This window comes from Aptenodytes patagonicus, chromosome 14 (genome assembly GCF_965638725.1).
Source record: "Aptenodytes patagonicus chromosome 14, bAptPat1.pri.cur, whole genome shotgun sequence".
Classification (NCBI taxonomy): Eukaryota; Metazoa; Chordata; class Aves; order Sphenisciformes; family Spheniscidae; genus Aptenodytes; species Aptenodytes patagonicus.
This window is the reverse complement of record NC_134962.1, coordinates 4,124,559-4,147,488: the sequence shown is the minus strand read 5'-3', so window position 1 is coordinate 4,147,488 and position 22,930 is coordinate 4,124,559. Positions and strand designations below refer to the sequence as shown.

At 43.2% G+C, this 22,930-nt stretch overlaps 2 protein-coding genes across 10 annotated transcripts in view; both read left to right on the top strand.

Moving 5' to 3' along the window:
* OSBPL2 (oxysterol binding protein like 2) overlaps nt 1-13,674 on the top strand; it is a 40,244-nt gene extending 26,570 nt beyond the window's left edge. For all 5 annotated transcript variants that reach the window (XM_076352361.1, XM_076352362.1, XM_076352364.1 and 2 more), the window contains 8 exons: nt 511-693; nt 3,599-3,706; nt 5,044-5,133; nt 5,782-5,905; nt 7,858-7,986; nt 8,720-8,843; nt 9,531-9,621; nt 10,866-13,674. In XM_076352361.1, coding sequence (XP_076208476.1) covers nt 511-693; nt 3,599-3,706; nt 5,044-5,133; nt 5,782-5,905; nt 7,858-7,986; nt 8,720-8,843; nt 9,531-9,621; nt 10,866-10,968 — 952 coding nt within the window. In that variant the 3' untranslated portion in view covers nt 10,969-13,674. The remainder of the gene's footprint in view (nt 1-510; nt 694-3,598; nt 3,707-5,043; nt 5,134-5,781; nt 5,906-7,857; nt 7,987-8,719; nt 8,844-9,530; nt 9,622-10,865) is intronic.
* Nucleotides 13,675-13,736: 62 nt separating this feature from the next.
* ADRM1 (ADRM1 26S proteasome ubiquitin receptor) lies at nt 13,737-22,589 on the top strand. Of its 5 annotated transcripts, none has more exons than XM_076352367.1 (10): nt 13,737-13,921; nt 16,009-16,219; nt 16,486-16,602; nt 16,682-16,805; nt 17,230-17,316; nt 19,619-19,700; nt 19,939-20,168; nt 20,476-20,633; nt 21,599-21,701; nt 22,364-22,589. In XM_076352367.1, the coding sequence occupies exons 2-10, from the start codon at nt 16,010-16,012 to the stop codon at nt 22,468-22,470; spliced, it is 1,218 nt and encodes a 405-aa protein (XP_076208482.1). In that variant the 5' UTR covers nt 13,737-13,921; nt 16,009; the 3' UTR covers nt 22,471-22,589. The 5 variants fall into 5 exon arrangements, with proteins under 5 accessions (XP_076208482.1, XP_076208484.1, XP_076208481.1 ...); XM_076352369.1 differs by lacking the exon at nt 13,737-13,921 and adding an exon at nt 14,915-14,975 and having other exon boundaries at nt 19,939-20,060; XM_076352366.1 differs by lacking the exon at nt 13,737-13,921 and adding an exon at nt 14,915-14,975.
* The last annotated feature ends 341 nt before the right edge of the window (nt 22,590-22,930 follow it).

Sequence of the window (22,930 nt, the reverse complement as noted above, 5' to 3'; positions counted from 1 at the left end):
GTATTCTTTGAATTATTCAGAGAAAAACTGGTCCATGTTCTTCCACCAAAGACATTTCTGGACCAGAGACTATTAATTAATTTAAATAGTGTTTTGCTGATCATGTCAGATAGAGGAGTTAGTCTGAAGGACTTCCAGCTTGCTTAAATAAATGGGTGATATATCTGCAGTGGAGAAAAGAATTTTCAGTCAGACCTTCTGCTGCTGCCCAAAGCATTTCAGTATTTTCATGAGTTACTTCAGTGAAACTTCTTCAAATGCCTTTCTGGGTAGAAAGTCATTTAGGTGTTTGAATGTGGGTTGGTTTTGGGTATAAAGAGAAAGTGTTCAGAGTACAAATTCTTTCATTTCATTAATTGTAAATGTGTCATGGGACTAGAAAAGGAAAAGTCTCACTTTCAGTTTAATCTAAAAATCCTTCCAAATTTTTTTAAAGTATCAAGTAACTCTTTTCTCTTGTAACATTAAAAAAAAAATTTACTGTTTAATGCTCTTTTTTGTTGTTGCTAGGGAGGATTTAGGATTTAGGTTTATATCTGAGCAAGTCAGCCACCACCCACCTATTAGTGCATTTTATTCTGAAGGCCTCAATAAGGACTTTATTTTTCATGGATCAATCTATCCCAAACTAAAATTCTGGGGAAAGAGTATAGAAGCGGAACCTCGGGGAACAATTACTTTGGAGCTTCTGAAGTAAGTATGAGAAGTAAATACCTTTTTTATGTTGGTCTCCTTAACATTTACTTGAATAAAAAGATAGGTGATAATCATCTTATTGGCTCTTCATAGGTGATTATCTAAAAACCTTTTGCTGAAGAGGTTGTAAGAGTTTATTTACAAGTTAATTTTCACTGCTTAATTTCAGGGCTCTGTTTTTTTTAAGTTATGCCATGCTCGCATAGCTGTAGCAATTTGACCCAGTTTTTCCACTATGAAAATTAGCATTTCTTAAAAATTGAATGCTTCTGAAAGCTAGTTCTGTGAAGGCATGTAAAATTTAAATAGATAAAATTCTATTACCGGGCTATTCAGGCTCATCTCGCTTTTAAATATTGTCGTTGGTTTTGATTGTGTGCGTATGTTTGTGCGGAAAGAGCTGCATCTTCAGAATAGCTGTTCTACGTGATAAGGGAACGTGAGAAACTTGTCAGGATTGCCTTGTCACACATTTAACACTTCCTGTGTATGATCACCTTCCTATTAAAATCAAGAACGCCAGGCTTGTCTCTAATTGCGTATGTCTCTCATAAATAACGTGGCTTTCCGTAAGTTGGTTTGTGCCCTGGTGGCACAAAGGCTCTTGAGCTTTCCCAAGTAGGACACAAGGATGCACTAGATAATAGTTGCAGAAAAAGCATTCTGCAATTGAACACTTAAAGGTGCTTTTATAAAAGCTTTCCTCAGGCCTTTCCTCAACTTTGAGGTTGTTTTGAAATATCTGCTTATGAAACTTCTAGACATTTGGTTTCAATAAAGAGTCAACTTGCCTGCCATATCAAGGATTGACTTTTCCTGTAGTTTCTTTTGAACGTATAGTTTATTTGTTGAGCTGCTGGCATCTAATCTTCCAAAGCTTTTAAAAGTATGAGCTGGTCTTGGATATAAATGGTGATGGAAACAGAGGAAATTTCTTCTGAATGTAGAAAGAGCTATGAATGTTAGTATAGAACGCAGACGTGACAAAAATAAAGTTTGTTGCTGGAGAGAGAGACTTTATTTAGAAGACTATTAAAATTCTTGCTCTGCCTAATCAGATTACAGGGCACAGATTTGAACTGGAGTATAAACGATTAAAGCATTTATTTTAAATAATTGCTTCAAGTTAGCAGCAGAAGTTGAAATCAAATTTTGAGCCTCTCAGTGTTGATTCATACCATTCTGTTGGTTTGAGTAGTCTGAGAACTGCTCAGGGCCTGAGTGAACAAGTAACTGTTTAGGAAGTAAAATTGCAAGTCGATGTTAAGTACTGCATTTATGTTAACCATGACTATGTTTTCAAAACATGCATTAGAAAACACACTTCTTCCTCACTTCTCCAGCACAAATAAGTGTTTCAATTTATCAGCACTGGCCATGAGTGTCTTGTGTTTTCTTTTATGCTATACAGCTTTTGGTGTCAAGTAGTTCATGAATAAAAATGTGTGCTAAGGCTGGTGGGATGAATTTAGGGGGGTTTGGTATTTTTTCCCCACTTGAAGAGTAGTCATTGTTCTAGAGTATGCTTGAAGACAATTTGCTGTGGAAAATAGGCAGACTTCAATGATCTGTTTTTTCCTCTGTACTGGAAAATGACAGACCAGTTGGAAACACTGAATAGGAGTGTTCTCTCCATACTTACTGGAAGTAGCCGTACAAGGCATTTGTTACAAAGAGGACACTGCTTGTTTCTGTATTTTTTTGTATTAAAATAGAGTTTGCAAGCTTTCCTAAGATGGATTGATTGCCAACCAGGTAACTTCAGCATTTCTTTTACCAGCATGGAAAGATGAGTGAGAATAGATGGCTTTGACTCTGCCAAGCTAGTGATAATAGGAATCCTGTTGTTTAACATTTTGACCACTTTTAGCATAATGTCTTTTAAGGATTTAGGATCTGTTAACTCATCTTTGTAAAGCTTTTCACAAAACATTACAAACAAAATGAAACTAAGTGGAAAATTCTTCAATTCTAGGACTTTTCCTTCTTCTCAGTAAATCTTTGGGAAAAGGGTGGAATTGAGTAATAAATTGGATTTTTAAATGTCATGTTTATGAAGCTTGAATATAGTGCTATCGTGTCCCACTGATGTTAAACCACCAACCAAAAATCCCGCAAAACCACACACATCCCCAAAATTGCCTTCAGTGACACTGGAACGGGCCTCATATACCGATGTGGAAACTTGTGGCATGTTTGTGTAAACCACTTATGCAGTTTGCTGACTGGTGTCACTCTCTTCAGGTTCAAAAGTCTTTACCACCCAGTGTTTGTAAAATGAAAAATTGTTTAAGTGGGATAGTCTGACCAACCCTCGAGGAGGAGTGTCTTCATATCAAACCTTTGTCAGAACTGGTAGTGACTAACCTCTCTGCTGGAAGACTCAAATATTTATGTTCAGTGCTTTTTTATCACAAAAAGGTACTCTCTAGATTATGATAGAGGTTTACAAGAAAGAGCTTTAGAAAGAAGTTTGCAGTGCTGCTGCAGTAGTTGAATAGAAGACACTATTAGGCGTTTGTCAGTCCGGTTCTCCTGTGAGTATTATGTTTTATCATATACAACTTTAAAAGTGCAAATGAAAAGGATGAATTCCTGGACTGCTGTTTATGTTGGGCTGGAATTCATAATCAAAAGCACAGCAACTGTAAAACTTACTATTCCAACTCTGTGAGAAGGAAGAAAAGTAAAGGGGATATCACTTTATTAACTTGCACTAATGTTTAGATGCAACACATTTGGCTTATAAAGAAAAGTCTGTTTCTTTTCTGTTTTGAAGTTAACTGCTGGCTGTTCATAGGAACGTGCTAAATATTTTGCCCTGCCATGAACAGAATTGAAAACAGGCTTACATTCCATCTCAAACTCAAGAAAATGATTTATTTCTCTATTTTCTTTACAGATATAATGAAGCTTACACATGGACAAATCCAACCTGTTGTGTACATAATGTAATTATTGGTAAACTGTGGTTAGAACAATACGGAACGGTAGAAATTGTAAATCACAGGTAATGCTAATCATGAAACTGAGGGTTGGCTTATAGGGACTGGTGCATGGTCACTTTTGTTACAAAGCAGAGTTTTGATTTTTGTCAGATTACGCAGGAAACTGTTTTGTAGGTCCAAAGTCTTGTCTTTTTTTTTCTTTTTGTCTTTTTTTTTCCCCTTCTGAGAAATGCAAACTATTTGTTGGGCTGGGCTTAGGATCATAATAATATTAATGAAAAGGCACAGGGCTAGATGGCTTATGGGATACAAAGATTTTACGTTTGTGAGTTACTCATTCAAATTCAGCACTATTGACAGAGAACAGAAATTTAACTCCAGAACCATTAAATGGAATAATTGTTGGAGGCTTGCAGTGGACCTCCATCATGTTGATTGTGATTTGGCCCTCTTTTTAGTTTTGAAAATAGAGAATGTCTTAAATTAAGGGTACAGCACAGAAAAATGACTGCAGAGTAAGGTAATGTGAACTTAGAGCGTGTTAATTGCTCTGCCAACTGCCTATATGAAAGCTTTTTACCGTATATAAAATAAATTACCTCCTGTAATAATGAGGGAGAGAACTTCGTGAGAACTGTATTACTTCTGCACATGTTTTTCTGTCAATAAATGGGAGCTTTAAACCAGCAGGACTGCTGTTTTGATACTTCTCATAGCATCAAATCTACAGTCCTGTCTCCTTTGTTGGCACAAAAGACCCAGGATGGTCTCTGTATGCTTTGTGCTTGACAAAGAAACTTGGCCTGATAACTCACCAGGAGAGATTATTTACATATATGTACATCTCAATGCAAGGAAGATGCTGAAATATAATGCTGGTTTATGTTTGTAAAATGTAAAATGTTCAGAATCTTTTATATTCAATTTAGAGGTAACTTTTGAATGCACTTAACTAGATTTTCCTGCAAAGGTCACTTGTAAAAGTTATTTCTCATTACAATTAGCTGTAAATAGATATTAATCTGAAATGTGGTGTGTTAATAGTGTGGGTTAAGTAGTATGCAAGACTGCATTCCATTTTATTCCTAGTACTTTTGATAAATTTTAGATATACAGGAAACTCAAAGTATGCTCGTGTTTTCAGTTGGCTTTCACAGGCTGATGTCTTCATGTGCACATTGATTTCTTTTTTTGCCCTTTTTGTGGAATTTTGAAATTTGCGTGCCTTTTTTGATGCCATGGCCATATAATAAACCATAGTTAAAGAAAAATAATGGTATAAATAACTACCCCCCAGCTAACTGTAACTATGTGAAAAAAGCTAAATAAGGTAAAAAAGTAAACTTACTAATGTATTTAGGAGCTTGCTTCTTTAAGCATGTACTTATTTCCTCTACAGTACTGGAGATAAATGTGTCCTTAATTTTAAACCGTGTGGACTGTTTGGGAAAGAGCTTCACAGAGTAGAGGGATACATTCAGGACAAAAAGTAAGTGATAAAAGCCTCTTGGCCTCTCCATTTCTGAGCACTGTGGCATTTCCTTAGTGCTGGCACAGTGACCACAACTGATGTGACTGCAAAGTTGCTAGCAATGCAGATTGTAACCCATTTCTGTTCTCTGTGTCAGTATTAAACCCCTTGATTCTAGGATGATGATTTTAAGCGTTATTAGAAAACCTCTTCAGTCCAGTCTTTGGAAATAAAGGTATCCAGGGAAAATGCAGAGTAGTTGCAACTGATTTCGCTGTTGTACAGTAATAATTCCAGTCTTCAGTTTAAAATAATGAGAATATGGTTATTAGAAACTTTTAATCAAACCCAAACCTGTTTCGTGATTCTGAGTCTCTATATTGTAAACTATTGGCTTTATTGCATCCACACTCGTTTTAACAGTGGCAAACGCATGCGACTTAAGTCATGAGGATGTGTTCTGCAGGACTGCATGCCAGAAAGACTGGAATAAGCTGAAACCTTTTCTTTGCATTATCAAATATCTGACTTCTAAGAAATCTGCAAAGAAATACAAGATACAACCAAGTAGGAAGCTGGGTATTTAATATAGATCAGAATCTGCATGACTTGGCTTAGAAGGCTTTGTAAGAAGCAAAAGCTAAGTCTCCTTTGCTTTCTCTGCAGCAGAAAGAAGCTGTGCGTGATCTATGGCAAGTGGACAGAATGCTTATGGTGCACTGATCCCACTACATATGAGACTTACAAAAAGAATGAAAAGAGAGGTGGTGAGCAGAAGAAATTGAAGCCGGTAAGGTTAAGGATTCTTTAGGGAGAAAAGATACTGAAATATGAGAAATGAAAGGAAAACATCTTCTTTACGGAAATGGTCAGGTGGTGGTGGTGAATGGAAGGTTAAAACAGTCTGTCTTTTGGTAGGGGTCGGATGTGGGCAGTGTTAGTTCCATGAGAAGGCATTGTGCTTTGAACTTGTGTAGACTTCAGTGTGAGCTGCTGGTATTGAAGAGAGCTCATAGGAACGGTGTTTGCTAGAGATTTGTCAAAGAAAAGTCATCAAATATCAACCCCCAAGCTGATGTCCAGTCCTTGAATGAGGAAAGTGGCTTGACTGCCAACTCCAGATGTAAAAATACTAGGCTTTGGGCATTAAAAAAAAGAAAAAATTACATGTGTTTTAAGTCAGTTATGCTTTTTGGTGGTGCAGCTTTTCAGAATTTATGATGTAGACAGCCTTGGCAACAAAGGGGCCTGGAAACACGCAGGGTTTTTTATCACATGTAAGCAGTGTCAGGTAAGTTACGGCCAAAACCCCAGTGTTATATGGAAAATGAAAAATGTTGTATGGCGCAGCAGAGGACTATTGGCTTTCCTGATATCAACAGAGTCTTGCAGACCTTGGTTGCTCATTGAAAATGATACATTAAACAGAAGCTAGTCACTCTTAACATTAAGAGACTCGAACTTTTATTGAAAAGTATTCACATCAGAAGAATCTAGAGCAACAACAGGCCTTGCTTTTGGCTCTGGATTCTGTCATGGTACGGGCTTATATTTTGATTTTTTTTTTTTTTTTTTTTAAATAATAAAGTTCTGTTCATCTTACGAAAATCAACTCTTTCTTTCCTTCCTGATTCCTGTTGAATCTATATTTAGATGGGGAACTGTCTAACAGTAAACCAGATGTTGACATGGAAAGTAGCCTAAAAGTCTTTTTAAATAAAGAATACTCAGACCAAATGATTGAAATTAGACTCTTAACCATATGGAGCTGTTTTGTAGTGTATAAAACAGGCCCTGTTTAACTTAATAGGCTATTTTTGAATAAAATAAATGAGCCATGTCAGAGGGGCAGAAAGAAAATAGAAAAGGGGTGGGAGTGAGGGGAGGGAGGAAAACTGTGATACTGTCACTCGAGGATGTTATTGCCTCAAACTTCCCTTCTGGTTGTTGTGGTTTTAAATGGTTTCTTGTGGTGAAATCCCCTGAAATTCCACAATGTAGCTGTCTGTGTCCTACAACAGTCAGATTCTCTCAGATTCCGAGAGCAGCCTCTTGAAGAATACTGCATTTGATTTTATGTATGTATTATAGCAGTGCATCTGGTAACAAAGCAACCTGGAAGGAAAGACACTTTATAAATAAACTTAAGTACACAGTCTTCATACTAAGAAAATTGGCAGTGATAATAGTTGTTAGAATCTAGATCATAAATTATTAGAATCTAGATCATAGGAAATCGGACTGAGACAAGGGCATATCTGTTTTTTAATCGCACATCCAAATCTTTTGCAAATGATGAAGCAAAATCCAAAAGCAGGCATGCCCTATTTATCTTTCTCAGGCCATTATGGGAACTGGTTTAAATTGCAGTCTTGGCTCATTTCAACCTGAAGAAGTAATAGTCATGTTAGGTGAAATTAAGCTATGATAGATAGAAGGGAAGCTAGAGAAAAGACTTCTGAAAGACATTAATTTACTATTATTAATTTTTTTTAAACAGACATTCAAGTGGTGCATAGGTGGTGGGAGACTATTCAGAGATATCAGGAGCAAGACGTTATGATAAAAATGAGAGGAACAGTATACAGAGTGAGGAAAAGCAAACATGAGGGGTGAGGCAGAAGTACAGGAGAGTGTTTAATATCTCAAATTTGAACAGATTCTTCAACAGTCACTGTAGAACTCTAGATGAAACTGTCCAATTTCCCTTTGTTCCCCTGCCAAATGTTATCTCTGTTTCAGAGTGAAGATGTTATTAAATCCGAAAATGATGACGCTGATGATATGCCAGAGGTTCAAGACACGGTGCAGTTCATACCAGGCAGTAAATTGCTTTGGAGAATAAATTGTAGGCCACCAAACTCATCACAGGTAACTGTTTCAATCAGTCTGTGTATTGCTATCGCTAGTGACTTATCCAAGGGAACATGAGTCATGTTCAAGGGAAACCTTGTTGAAGTGTCTGTCCTTAGCATGCATAGTGGCAGGCTCTGGCACTTCTTGCTGCAGCAGTAAAATTAAAGTTCTCTGCTTCATTCCTGTGCTGAAAGTATCATGGCTGCGTCGAATTTGATAGAAAGAATGCATGCTCTGACTGCAGCTGCTTCAGCGTGAGTCTGGTGTCTTAGGTTAACCTGTCCGCAAGATCTTTGCACTTAGAGTGGCTAAAATATGGATACACGTTCCCTTCTGCTGACCCTGCTGTTAGAAGACAGTCTTCCAAAAAATGCAGTAACTGGGCAGCTGGATATTAACTTCAATAGTTTCGACAAGACTTTTTGGTCTTTTAGGTGTGGGTGTGTTTTTCATAAAAATCATGATGTTAAATATCAGATATGGAGGAAAATCTGTCTTGATCCTCTGAAGCAAAGATTGCTTAAAAAATGAAAGCTGTGATTTCTATCCCCTTCTGCCCTTCCTTGTCCCTCCCCTCCAACAAAAAAAACTAGTTTTGTATGAACTTAACCTTGCTCTCAGGGTAGCCAGTGGGAGAAGGTTTGACTCGGTAATTTCTCTTGGAAGTTCTGTTGTATCCATTTGGTATAGGGAACCCAGTGCCACTTTGCCAAAATAACTTGTGTGTTATCTTTAATTTGCTTTTAAGATGTACAATTTCACCAGTTTTGCTGTGAGTCTCAATGAGCTAGAAAAGGGCATGGAAGCAATATTAGCTCCCACTGACTGTCGGCTACGTCCAGATATCAGAAATATGGAAAACGGAAACATGGGTATGTGTTTGCTGGAGGGAGTATGTTCACGTTAGTAAGTTTTGAGAGGGATGACTGAAGGGAGGTTGGTTGATCCAGGAACACTCTTCAGTTTCTCATTCCCAGAGCAGCCTTAACTCTTTTTCATCCTGCGTTAATGAACATCCTTTTGGACAATGTACGATGTCTGTCTTCTCCCAGAAAAGTCTGGGCGAGCAAATGTGTCCAAGGTGGATCCCGAGACTGCTATCCTATGTTATGGTGTATTTGCATGTTTGTTAACTTGGGCGGGGGGGCGGAACTGGCAGACATGCTCTCTTGCTCTGGAGTTTGTCTGGAAAGACATGTGGTGAACAGACATGCTCTGTCGCTCTGGCATTTGTCAGAAAAAACACATGGCCAAACAGTGAAAAAATCACTCTATTACGCCTAATCTAAGTTCTTTCCTGCTGTCTCGGTGCAGTGTTTCTGATAGATAAAACACCAAAATTTCAGCTTCGAGTCTGTGTTTGTAGTAGCAACTGTTCTGAAATTACAGTTTTAGTTTTTTGTTGCCTGAGATTTTCATTGTTCAGTGAGACTGCGTACAGCAAATGCTTTCTCTTGCTTAAATGAACTGTATTTCATTTCTCTGCAGTCTTTTCTGTGTTCTCTGCATTTTTGTTTCTATTTTGCTAAGTAACCAATTTCTCTTGAAATGTTTGTTAGATGTGGCTAGCAAAGAAAAAGAGAGACTAGAAGAGAAACAAAGAGCTGCTCGCAAGGAGCGTGCAAAAGATGAAGTGGAGTGGCACACACGGTAAGGGGGAAGGAAGCTGGGCATTTGTTTAATGCTTGGAATGGTTTGGTATACTGCTTGAAATGTTTTTATTCAAGACAGTGTGTGTTTGATTTCCTGCATGACAGCACAATTTGTAGTGTCACTTAAAGCATTTGCTGGGTCAACAATTAAATCATGTAGCTGGAAGCCAAAATTGCTGATAACTTTGTCCTGGAGAAATTATCTAATAAGAAGTGCTGAAACCTGTCATAATTAACTACTGTGGTAATGCTGGATTTTTTTTGGTTTCGTTTTTTAAAGCCTACGGTGGTCATATTTTTGTTAGAATGAGTAAAATGTTAAGTCTCATCTCTCCTTTAACCAATTCCTGTCCAGCTTTTGGCAGTTGAGTAAGACGTTGCAGCCCTCTAGGGCCTTCTATTTTCACACTCTTAGGACTTCTTGGCTTGGATACTTCAGAAATTGCTTTTTTGATTGCATATTCAAATGACTTCTCAGTCACAGAATGCATCATGGAGTAATGTGTGATTTGCCTCCTGCTCCCGCTGGCTGCTTTTCACCGATGCCAATGCCATGCGGTCAAGTGTACGCTCACGGCCAGTTACTGCAGGTGCTTCCTTCAAAGGCAAGAACTTTGGGATGCTCCCATGATTTCATGAAATTCAGAAGAGAAAGCCTTCTCTTCCCAAAGCCTGGAGGAGCAGCTGCAGACTAACTCCAGTTAATGCCTTTAAAAAATCTCTTCCAGAGAACAAAATTGTTTTCAGTCAAGATGGCTAAAAAGTGAGCATCTGTTAATGTTCTGTGCAAAGTACAGCTCCGCAGAAAAATACTTGTTTCCTGTTTGGACAGGTTTACAAAAAGGGTTGTGTAACTGATTTGGCATTCTTTGAAAGTAAAAATTAATACATATGATCAATATATAACCTAGAGTATCAATGTGATTTTTATTTGGAACGGGACACCAGTTTTAAAATCCATTTCACACTCCTTGACTTTATGTAAAAAAAAAAAAAAAAAAAAAAAAAAAAATTAAAAAAGGATGCTTTATAAGGTGTGGTGATAATTGTGTATGAAGCTTAATGCCTTATTTTTCATGTTCAGAATACTTCCTGAGAATTTCTTTTCTGATAAGAACTACCAGTGTCTTTTTACAATGTTTTGCGAAAGAAGCAAAGTTGTTCTTTTCCCCTGTTAATAACCATTCACTCTGTTTGCTTTTCTTTTATTGTTTCTTTCTCTTTTTATTTTTTTTTTTACAGGTGGTTTCATCAAGGCACTAACCCATACACTGGGACTTCAGATTGGCTGTACTCAGGTGGCTATTTTGACAGAAATTTCTCAGACTGTCCAGACATATACTGAAATTACGGAGCCAATTGCTCATCTCATCTGGACATCTAGTTACTAGATTTCATTCCAAGCCAGTTACTCTGGTTTTGTTGATAGCAAAAACCAGCTTTTCTAAGTAAATTTTAACAAAAAAAAAAATCTATCAGTCAACAATCGAGGATTTAATTACCACTAACGTTGGATTGCCAAATATTTAAATACCGTTGCATTCTTTCCATAAAGCTGCACCTGAAATCGTCATGTTTTCACTAATTTTCAAAGGGACCTTTGGTTCTTCATTTTTTTCCCTAGTTTCTTTGTCAGGAAGATACGCTGTATCCGGTAGAGCACATAACATCCTTGAAAACTACGTAACTTAAATAAAACAGAGATAATATCCTTGTTACTTAGTACAATAGTGAAGAACCTGAAGTTTTTGGAACTCAGAGCAGGGATGAAAAGCTAGTATGGTACCAACAGGATCAAATCTAGTACTGTCGATACTCCTCGTGAAGAGATGCATGTGAACTTCATACGGTATGTAGCACTATGTGGGGACTGGAGCTCCTGGCCCCCCTCTCTCAAAACGATTCAATAATTCAGAGACTTGGGGAAACAAAAAACAACCTGAGCTGCTCAAACTGTAGTTGTCTGTTACAGAGTCTTCACAACTTTTGGACACTGTGAGCATTAAACTGTGTACCTGTGATAAAATTACATAAAGCATACATTAGAAGAAGGGAAGGGTGCGTTAAAAAGTGTGCTTTTTCTGAAGTCAAATGCTGTTCTTAAAATACGAGAAGCTTCGGAAGCAATTGTAGGAATGTAGAGGTGGTTACAATGTAAAATATATTGCTTGCTACCACTTGGAGGCTTAAATCTTCTGCACTACCTTTGGCAGCTTTGGCACTATGTATGCTTCTAGACTGAACTTTTATTTGGAAGCACTTTGGTATGTATATCCACACAGGCTCATATTTGGGGGGAGTTTTGGTTTGCATGTTTTTCATTATTAGGTCATGTCTGTTTTGTATGTTGTGAAAAAGCAGAACCAATTTAAAGCTTTGGCAGAGTTACACCTATTACGAGTTTTCTGTGAGCACGTGCTGTCAAAAAGTGGGATTTTTTTTGTTCCATATCGAACCATTGAAGCCATATAATACTGGAAATAATCGATTACTGAATTGACGCATTCATTTTCTTTCAAGTGGTACGCTTCGGGGGGTAGGGGGGAGAGAGGCTTGAAAAATTAGGTCCAGTATTTAAAACTAATCCTAATGTTGCTGCTTCTTTTATGAAAGTTTTTAATTGAGTAACCAGGCAAAAATGGAGAGCGGCTACGCTGCTGTTAAGTTTAGAGTAATTCAGAAATTGCTGGTGTTAAGCACCAGCAGCTTGAGGAATTCGTGGAAGAGCTGGTCTGATTGATGTCCAAACGCATCTGTGGTTTCATCCAGAGAGTAGATTTTTCAAGTGCTTCTCTCCCAGCTACAGGATTAAAAAGCAAAAGAGAATTAACATACTCACGGAGAAACATTTTGTATCAAATCGCGCATCTAATGATTGGATTAGCTTTAAATTTTTGGGAGTTTTAGTTGTTGTCTTCATTTGGAAAAATAAGAGAAGCTTATTTTTGAAGTAAAGTAAAGTAAAACTTCAAGGCAATAAGTAAGGGCCTCGTCTGAAACGTGCTCGTGGCGACTTTATTCTGTTGCCAGAAATCGTACTTTGTGCTGATTGCGAGTCTTTAGGACTCACGAGCTAGACTTGGTGGTACGGCGCAGGCAGTAGGGTTGTATTCGTTCCTAGTAAGTGCGTAGACAATTGGCTTTTAAAGAGACATTGCTGATCCATATGGGACAGCATAAAAATACTTTTTATAAAAAATTGAACTTTAATGACCATGCCAGGCACTGTAACCCCCTTTCCAAACTCGCTGCAAGCAGCATAGGGAACCCTTTGTTAGGTGGGGATTGACAGGATTCACGTATTAAGCCAGTTTAACATCTCATGGGAGTTTAAAACTTGCTTAAACTAAATAGTATGTTTAATGCTGCAGTAGTGTTTTTAAAACAATACATATAAATAGCAATTGCCTGAATGGAGAAACTGTAGAGTAATTGCTAAAGAAATATTCTGTTTATAAGAAGTAGTGTACAGGTTAGCATCCCTCTCGTCTAAGTTATGATTTAAATTCAAAGACTTAGACCCTTTTCATTATGTGAAGGCATGAAAAAAATGAAACAACGTGTTTAACCCAAACTGCAGTATAGAATCTTCACGGGATTTAAAAAGAAACTGGGAAGATTTCTAAAGTAAGAACACTTCATTAGTTATGTCTTTACCCCCTTCTCCCCTTCCTTTAGCGTAAAGTTTTTAGTAAAATTTCATATTGGTTCCAAATCTGGGTTTTTTTCATTTATTGTTCTTCACTGACAACACTTACAAAATACTTCCCCCTGACTGCCGACACGTCTCTGCTTGGCTAGCCACAGGACTCCTAATGCCGCATTTCGATTGCTCTGAAAGTGAAAAAGTTTTATTTTCGATGCAGATGTCGCCTCAGTAGTTTACGTGTCAGAACATTAATAACTTTGCACCTTTTGAAAGAATGTCACTTTTATAACTTGATTAAACACTGTATATAAGATAACTGTGTTAGTATATGTTAATACAGCTATGTGGAGAAACCATCTAGAAAGAAATTACAATAAATACTTCACGCCCTTTGGGCCTCTAGATGGTGACAGAGAGATTTTTGTAAGCCAGGCTTTCGTACCAGGGCAGCTGTCTGGTAGGGCGAGAGGACGGCTGGAGAGGACTCTGGCTTTGTTCAGCCAGCTCCGGGACCGTGCTTTTTGATTTCACCGCGATGCTCGTTAGACGAAGATGATTTAAAGCAGAGCTTTGGACACCCCCGCCCCGCCATCGAGGCTTTTTCCCAGCCGTGGGTGGACTCGGTTCCTTAGCAGCCTGTTGCCCTGCGGTACGTCGGGTCTAAGGAGCGTGGGGTGAGCGGCGGTAGCCAGGGACGCGCGGTGTGGAAGTCGCGTTGGAAACCTGCGAGGTGGCGGGGAAGAGAAAGGGCTGCGGGTGCGGTGGGGGCCTCAGGCTGGCGTGACGGCCGAGTAGTTAGCTGGAGCAGGGGGGCGAGTGGACTTTCACTAAAACATAGCGGAAGGGAAAGTAACTTTATAGTCGCTGTACAGCGTCTGCGTTTGTGTCTTTGAGGCAACGTCATACTGTAAATTGGGAGCAGCTTTTTCAGACATCAGGCATTTATATAATTATCGGTACCCAGAGTAATGAGGACAGGAACCATGTGCCCTAAATTACTCAGGAAAAACAGAACTAATTAGCAGTGTTTATTCCTGTTTAATAATTAATTTCTCGGTGAGTTTTTTGCCGAAAAATGTTTTTAAGAAACAGAGTCACTAGCGTGGCGGTGGGAGGCAGCCGCTCTGCGCAGAGCGGGGAATAAACGTGTCCCGCACCGAACACCGGTGACGCGCTGCAGCTCCGGCCCCTTGGAGACACCCGAGATTTGGGTCTTCTGCACCATAAAGCAATACTTAAATTCTGCAGAGGTAATCGGCCCTAACGCCCGCTGTGAGCCCGGGGTGGGGTTTTGGGCAGCGCCTGCTGCCCCCAGCCCGCTGGGCCCCGGCTGCGGGAGGGAGACGCCTCCGTGAACTGGGTTTATTTTTGTAGTATTTCACAGCCGCCGCTCCCCCGCTCCGTACAGGTCCGCGGACGCAACTGTTGCCCTGTAAAGCTGTAAACGGGAATAAAGGTGGTTTTGGAGAAGAGCCGGCCTCCGGCCTCTGCTTGGCGGGCGGGGCGGGGGCGCCGCCATCTTCCGCCGCCGTGACACAGCAGGGCGCCGCGGGCCGCCGCCCCTGACTGACAGCCGCGCCGTCCAACCGCGCGGGGCCGCGGGGGCGCCCGCTGCCGCCCCGCCCCGCCCCGCGGCGGGCGGGGTTCCGGCGCGCGGGGCAGGAAGAGCGGAGCGGCGCGGGGCCTGCGGGCGGCGGCGGCAGGTACCGGCGCGGGGGGCGGCGGGGCGGGGCGGGCCCGGGCGGGCTCCGCCGCGGGCTCCTCGCCGGGCTCCTCGCCTCCTTCGTGGCTCGGCTGGGCCCGGCGGCCGCCTCGGCGCTCGCTGGGGGCCGGCCCGGGGGTCGGCTGCGCCCCGCGCGGGGGAGCGGGGTCTCCTGGGGCGGGGGGGGGGGGGGGGGGACGCGGCCCGGCGGCCTCGGGGGAGATCGCGGCCTCTGGACGGGCGGGGAGCGCGGGGGGCGGCCGCGGCCGGGCGGGCGGCCTGCGCGGCGCCGGGCCGGGCCGTGCCGTGCTGCCGGCCTGCCCCCGCGGCCCGGCGTGCCGGCGGCTCCGCGCCTGGCTTGTGGAGGGGGGCGGCTCGGGCCGGGCTCCCCTGCGGCGGCGGCGGCGGCGGCGGGTCTGACCGGCCGCTACCGGCGGTGCGCTGGGATCGGCCAGCGCGGGGGGTGTTAAGCGGTAGCGCGAGCCTAAAAACAACTGCAAAGTCATGCAGGCCGACCGGTCTGCCGGCATCAACGCCTCGACCCGCGGGGCTGGTAAATGCTCTCCTCGGGAGACGCGAAGCTGCCGTGGGTGAGGCCGGGCGCGGTGGGGTGCTGAGCTGTGAGGAGGTCACCCGTGCAGGGCTGCTCTGGCGCAGGGCAGCCTGCGGTTCTCCGCTGGGATGCTGAAGCAGGAGTCTGAAGACTAGCGTTACAGCAGGGCTTCTTGCCGTTAAAGCGTCCCTGGTCCTGTGAACTGTGATAGGAACCGAAGGAGGAAGCGTCGGGGGGAAGGTGGTTGCGTTTCCAAGTACCTTAGCAGATAGGCTCCTCGCTATTAGTGGGGATCTGCGGAGCGTCCTGCCTTCGTCCTGGGTTCTGCTTTAGCTCTTGTGGATCACCCTGAAATTCTGCAGGCAGCGAGACAGATTCCTTTCGTGGAGCTCGCTTGTTAAAGATGGAAATTCGATACTGAGAAGAGAGAAAGGTTTGGGAAGGCTTCTCATCGCATCTGCTGCTCTTTCTCTCTTTCCAGGATGTCTTCAGGTGCGTTATTTCCAAGCCTGGTGCCAGGCTCCCGTGGCTCTTCGAGCAAATACCTGGTGGAATTTCGGGCAGGGAAGATGTCCCTGAAGGGCAGCACTGTGACCCCAGACAAGAGAAAAGGCCTTGTCTACATCCAGCAAACCGATGACTCCCTCATTCACTTCTGCTGGAAGGACAGGACTTCGGGCAGCGTCGAAGATGTGAGTATGGTTTTGTGTTTCAGTGCTGAGGCATTAAGTCACGGCCTGTCTTGCTCTTGTTCTGCTGGCGCGGCTGAAAGAGCTTCTCCAAGGCCAGTTAGGATGAGAATGCCACTGTGGCCTGACAGAGCTGCACTTCCAAAACCTCTGTGCTCCTCAGAGCGGATGGAGGAAGGTTTGGGGAGGAGGGCAGCGGTCTTCGGGGGGGCTAAAAGGAATATTCACGTATCTCCTCAAACATTTGTTTCTACTGCCACATTTTCCAGGATTTGATTATTTTTCCCGACGACTGTGAATTCAAGAGGGTACCTCAGTGCACTACTGGCCGTGTGTATGTATTGAAGTTCAAGGCAGGATCAAAACGACTCTTCTTCTGGATGCAGGTTTGTGGGAAGCCCATAATAAAGGTCTTGGAACAAAATACTTCCCGTTTGCCTCGTACCAAGAGCAACTTTCTTGCAGGAGCCGAAGACGGACAAGGATGAAGAACACTGCCGTAAAGTGAACGAGTATCTCAACAATCCACCAATGCCTGGTGCTTTGGGTGGAAATGCAAGCGGAGGCCACGAGCTCTCGGCATTAGGAGGTACAGTCCATTCTCTGCTCCTTCATGTGAGAGGCTTTTTTAAAATTCATTTTTAGAACGAGCACTTATAGTTCCCTAGGAAGAAATTCCTGATGACTCTGGAGGGTGAGCTGGGGACAATGTTAATACCAGAAGTGTAAACGTGCTTTTAGCAAAATAAACTCTGCTGTTACAATAGGTGCAGGCTGAAAGTTAAGACTGCCAGAAGAAATCTTTCTTTATTTCCAGTAGATTCTCTGGAGTCTTACCTCTTTATGAAGCCAAGTTGCATTTATCTTTTATGAGCATCATGAATCAGTAAACACTTGAGACTGTTTTTTCCATACAGAATGTGATGCCAATTAATCTCCTGCTGTTTGAGCCGGAGTGCTGTGAAAAAAAAACTATGTGAATATCTTGTGTTTCAGAATGTTTTTGTTTTTAGGTGAGGGTGGCTTGCAAAGCCTTCTTGGAAACATGAGCCATAACCAGCTCATGCAGCTGATCGGACCAACGGGCTTAGGAGGACTTGGTAAAATGCTTTAATATCTTTATGCCAAAATGGTATTTTCTCCTGCCAGGTTAAATCTTACCTGACAATATTTTCAAATAGTGCTATTGATTTGAATAGCGCTGCTTTCACATGAGAAAGCAAGGCCCTGCCTCAAAGATGAGCTAAGGGGCAAAAAAAGGATGCAGGAAACGGAGGGTACCAGATTCTACATGGCACTCATCTTAGGGCTTGATCTGCGAGGAACGCCTGTTCTGCTCCTTGCTCCACTGAATCTTCTGCTTCCCCCCCCCCGCCTCCTTTTTTCCACCCCTCCTCTTCCTCCTAAATATTCACTGGAGCAGGGACTGAAAACCAGGGACTCATCCCTGGTGAATGTCCCAGTGACCAAGCTGTGGAGTTGCTCCTGTTGTCTCTGATCCAGTGAATATTTGTGTACAAAGTAGGAAGAGTTCAAGAGGAAGGCTGGGGCGTACGCACCCCACAGCACTCTAGTCAGAGGAGTAAGGCTCGGGTTAGGGCTTTCTCTCCTGGGCAACACTGGGGAGAGCTTGAATCACCGCGCTGTTTTTCTGAAGGGGATGAGAGGTGTGTTGGAGTCCCTGCTGCGGTCTGTTCTTAACGCGATCCATGCTCCAAACCCAATAGAGCATTTCCTGAGAAGTCAGACTCTCGAATGGAAGTAGGGAAAGTAACGCTTAGCAGGTGGCAGCGACTAAGGTTCTGTGCTTAAGCCCCAAAGTCCATTTTTGTGGATCTAGCTTGTGTCTTTTTAGCTTCAGATGCAAATCTCATGTTGGTGGGATGTTCAGATGCAAATCTAACGTTAGTGTCGGAAGATTCTGGCTTTTTAGGATGTGTTTGGAAAAGATCTTCCTTCTTGAAGCTTCACGTGACTCCTGAGACTGTCTTCCTCTTCGTCTCAACGCTTTTTCTCAGCAGCTCTCCTTTCTTTGCCTTTACATCTAGCCGTAAGACAGCTTGACATGAAGCTCGCTACAGTAACGCAAAGAAAACCATCTGCTTGCCTCGGCAAACAGTGGTTGTGGTGAATCTGTGTGGATCTCTTCCCCCAGTAGCGTCTTGTTCTTTTGCATCTGGTTTGCATCTCTCTCAGGACTCTGCCTTTATTGCAGAGCTCCTGCAACAAAGGAGCTGTCTTGCTCCTGGGTAAACTTTCCTAGCAAGGACAAACTGAGTAGAGTAGCATGTGGTACAGCCCGGTTAGCTTCACCCTGCCGTTCCTGCTGCTGTGGAAGCTCTGTGACCAGTGAACATAAGTGTTACGGGCATGGTTCCGTAGGAGTGGGTCCTGTACAGAGGAGGAGCTGGTGCTCGCCCTGACCTCCCGTGGTCTGCAGCCTCGGTTAATCACGTGTTTGCTAATGGAGCGCTGTCGTTCTGTCCTCTGCTTGCAGATAGTTCCCAAAAGGTGGGTGATGAATGCAGGTGCTTTGCGTAGGGACATGTATCTGATTAGATGTGGTACGTACAAGAAACCACTGGATGGGAAGCGTGTGGTGGTAAATGGAGCATTTGGCTGATGTGGCTCAAAGGAATTGTAGGGGGACAGTCGGTCACTGACGGCTCCAGTGGACCTAGAAGCCAGGCCTTTCCCCAGCTCTTTTTAGCTGATGTTCTCAACGCTGCGATAAGTCCTTGGTAGTTGGGATGTGTGGATGAAGGAGGCCGATTCTGATTTCTTTTGCATATGGCAGTTGGCTCAGAGGCCGGGAGTTGGTTTCCTGCTGTGCTTCCTGACGCTGCTCTACTGGGAGCACTTTCTTTGTGCGCGGGGTTGTCCTTACTTTGCCTACGAAGTGTTTAAGGACTCAGCTGATTCTGCTGCTGCATCTCTGTGTTAGGTTTGAAGCTGCAAAACCCAGGTGTATAGGGAGACGGTGGTGGTGACTCAAAGGCTGCCTCTGTAATCTTCTGCTGAGGGCCTTGGCTTTAAAGTTCAGAGAAAAGCTGGGTTTTTGGGAACCAGTAGATAAGAGGAGAGGGCTGTGTTTGTTACAATGATTGTGTATATACGGCACAAACCGAAGTAATTTTATCCTTGTGTACATCTAGAAATTGAGTCATTTCTAAAACATGCAACTCTAAGGCAGTTTTCTAATAGGGATGCAAGATCAGAAAACGAGAGCTGTTAATTTACAGAAAGGGGTGGGAGGGTTGGTCTGGGCTCTTTCACCCCCTCCTCCTCTATTTTAGCAAATAAAATCTTTCAGGTACAAGAGTGACCTCTCTAGACCAGAGAGGTGCAAAAAACCTGAAGAAACAAATTTCTAAACCTGTTCTTCCTTTATGTTTACGGAAGGTGGGCTGGGTGCGCTGACGGGTCCCGGGCTGGCCAGTCTGCTTGGAAGTGGGGGACCCCCGACCAGCAGTTCATCATCAAGGTAGGATGCCTGTCTGGTCTGGGTTTGTAGTATTACTGTAACGTAAAGTTGCCACGTCTGTGGGAGGAATCGTGGCCTACTGAGCAGGAAATATGATGGGAATTAAGACTGCTTATTACCTCTCTAAAATGAGGGTAGGAGCTCTTCATATTGTAAGGGCTTGACGAGAGGCTTCTCAAAATACAAGAGGCAAAGCTGTTTTTCGCAGGGAATTAATTGTACTAATTATCTTCTCCAGCTCTCGCAGCCAATCAGCTGCTGTGACGCCATCTTCCACGACTTCTTCTACACGTGTAACGCCTGCCCCGTCCGTTCCTGCGGCTGCGTCTGTGACCAGTCCGAGCCCCGTACCAAGTTCGGGTAATGGAACCAGCTCAGCCACGAGCCCAACCCAGCCTATTCAATTGAGTGACCTTCAGAACATTTTAGCTACTATGAATGTGCCATCTGGAGCAGGAGGACAGCAAGGTAACAGTGTTCTGACCAGACAGCTGTTGGATCCAGGAGTCCTTTGGAGCTGTTTTACTGTCCTGTCCTGTCCTGTTCCAAATTGGTTTGAAAGGTCTCTTAAATTTTTTTGGTTCTTTTTTTCATTTGAGTGCTGTTCTTGGCTGCTTCAAGAGTCTTATTCTCCAAAACTGAGAGAGGGGGAAAGGATGCTAGCAGTGTGCTAACTACGTTTCAGTACTCCTCTGACTAGATCATTTGGTTTACATGACAAAAACATGGGGTTTTGTGCATAGTCTTAACAGCCAACCATTTATTTGCTTCCTAGTTGACCTGGCAACTGTTCTGACTCCCGAGATAATGGCTCCCATCCTGGCCAACGCTGAAGTTCAAGAACGGTTGATGCCTTACCTTCCCTCAGGGGAATCTCTGCCGCAGACTGCAGAAGAGATTCAGAATACCCTGACGTCTCCTCAGTTTCAGCAGGTAGATGCCTAGCTGTCACGGGAAGCGCAGTTCTCCTTCCCTCCTCCCCCACGCGTCATGATTCACCTTGCCCTGCTTTTTCAGGTTCCTGACACTGTTCAGGGTAGGAAGTTGCTCAGTAGAAGTGGAAAGGAGGAGGGACGTGGTTTAATGGAGCGCTAGTTCTTCCTCTTGCGGTCACCCAAGGGCAGATCAGAATGTTTTTTACTTTTTCTTTTGGAATTGGGCGTTACCTTTATTATAAATGCTCTCTGGCAAATGGCAGGAGTAGTAGCAAATTCATTATTCCCTGTCAGAGAGTGGCTTGTCAGCAGTCTCCTTAAAGGTCATTTCAAGTGACCGAAGGGAAGAGATGCTCACGCTTACAGCACTACAGTCCTCGTTCCTCTTGAAACACTAGTACTTAATTCCAGAACTGTCCGTGTGTGATGACAGCTGGTGTATTACAGGCCAATTTGAACTAGTTACACTGATTGATTGAAATTTGTCAATTTGCAAAATTTCAGTGGCTAAAAGACGACTGTTTTTTAGTTTAAACTATGGCAACGCTTTTGTGCAGACAAGACTCGGAAATGAGGGATGTTTTTAATTGGTGATTTGATACAGCATCTGCATCTAGATAAAAAAGTTTGAAGTTGTCCATGCACTAAACCAGCTGGAGGTTACGTCGCCGTGGTTTGGTGTGCTGCTCGGTCGAGCAGGGCTTATCAGTCTGTGCTTACTGGCATCTAGCTGGTTAAGAGCAAACATTGTTCCCGATGGCAGGATCCGCACAGGGCCTGTGGTCTAGCAGCATTTCGAGGCCAGCCCACAGCGCAGTAGTTTATAAAGGAGAGCAGCTGCTCCCAGGCCAGCCGTGCGGTCGCCGTGCCGTAACAGGACCGCTCTCCTCAGGCGGTTATTGCACCTGATGCTGGAGAAACATGACGCAAACTTTTTTTGACGCTGTTGACTCCAATTCACAGGCATTGAGCATGTTCAGTGCTGCCTTAGCTTCAGGACAGCTTGGCCCACTAATGAGTCAGTTTGGCTTACCCGCAGAGGCAGTAGATGCAGCAAATAAAGGAGGTAAGTACCAGTGCTGTTGGGAACGTGATGGGTTTGGTTTGTGGTTTGTTTTTTTTTTTTTTTTGCACTGCGCACAGCCATTGAATGTGGACCGTAATGATTAGCTGCCAAGTAACTGGCAGAAGCCGACTCTTGCACTGTGCTTTTTTACAATGAAAAGGCGAGTGGCTCAGGTGTTCCCCAGCAGACGCAGTGTGGTGTCAGCCACGCATTCAGAGAAGTCGGGGTTCTGCAAAGAGATGTGCTGAGCAGCCTTGGCGTTGTTTTCTGCAAGAGACTCTGGAGCTGTCATAGTCACCTTGTTCAGGAATGCCTTTTTTGTGGGAGTCTTTAATGATTCATCTGAAATAAGTGAACGCAGTAGGGGCCTGTAGCACTGCGGGGAGGGGTATCTGTTTTACCTGATGAGCTTTTAGAATCCATGCCGTGACTCAAGTAATGCTGGTCTTAAGCTGCCTGTGCACAAAGTGCAGAAAATGTGGCTATGTCAGAGATTCAAATGCGTGTTATATATTGAATGAGTGTTAAAAGTTTCTTCTCTGCTAATAGATTCTTATTAAAGCAACTGTTTACTTTCCAAGTAATGAAGCTTAACCTCACGTGGACAACGAACTCCATCCCAGAAAGTGCAAAGTTAAATAACTAATGTGTTTAACTTCTAGATGTAGAAGCATTTGCCAAAGCAATGCAGAACAGTGTCAAGTCAGACCAAAAGGAAGGAGACTCTAAGGACAAGAAAGATGAAGAGGAAGATATGAGTTTAGATTAAGTTATTTGCTCTTCCTTACAGATATTCCTAGATACTAACTTAAGCAACTGCAGTAGGATTACTAACTTCATATTATGCTTATATAAATCTACAAATAAAGGAATTTTCTTTATCTGCTATACTGTTCTTTCTCAGTCTGTTTAACGTGCACACTTAAAGCAGTACTTGCTCTTTATTTTCGGTGGAGTTGCTTACTGTTCAGTTTTGATGCTTTTGACATGAGGCTAGACTAATTCTTCTGATTTCCTTGTGCTAAAAGGGTTGAGCCCTGTGATTGTATGAGTAAGGAGCATCTCAAGGACGCGTTGCTGACTGCCATCCAGTTTTGGGCCTGCCAGGTTGTGATCTGCAGGGCTGCCAGCTCACCCAGTCGTTGTCCCACATGTACTGCTGCAAGGGTCATCCTGTCCTGGGTGCAGGATGTCACCTTTGAACAGAGCACTACCACCGCAGCTGCCGT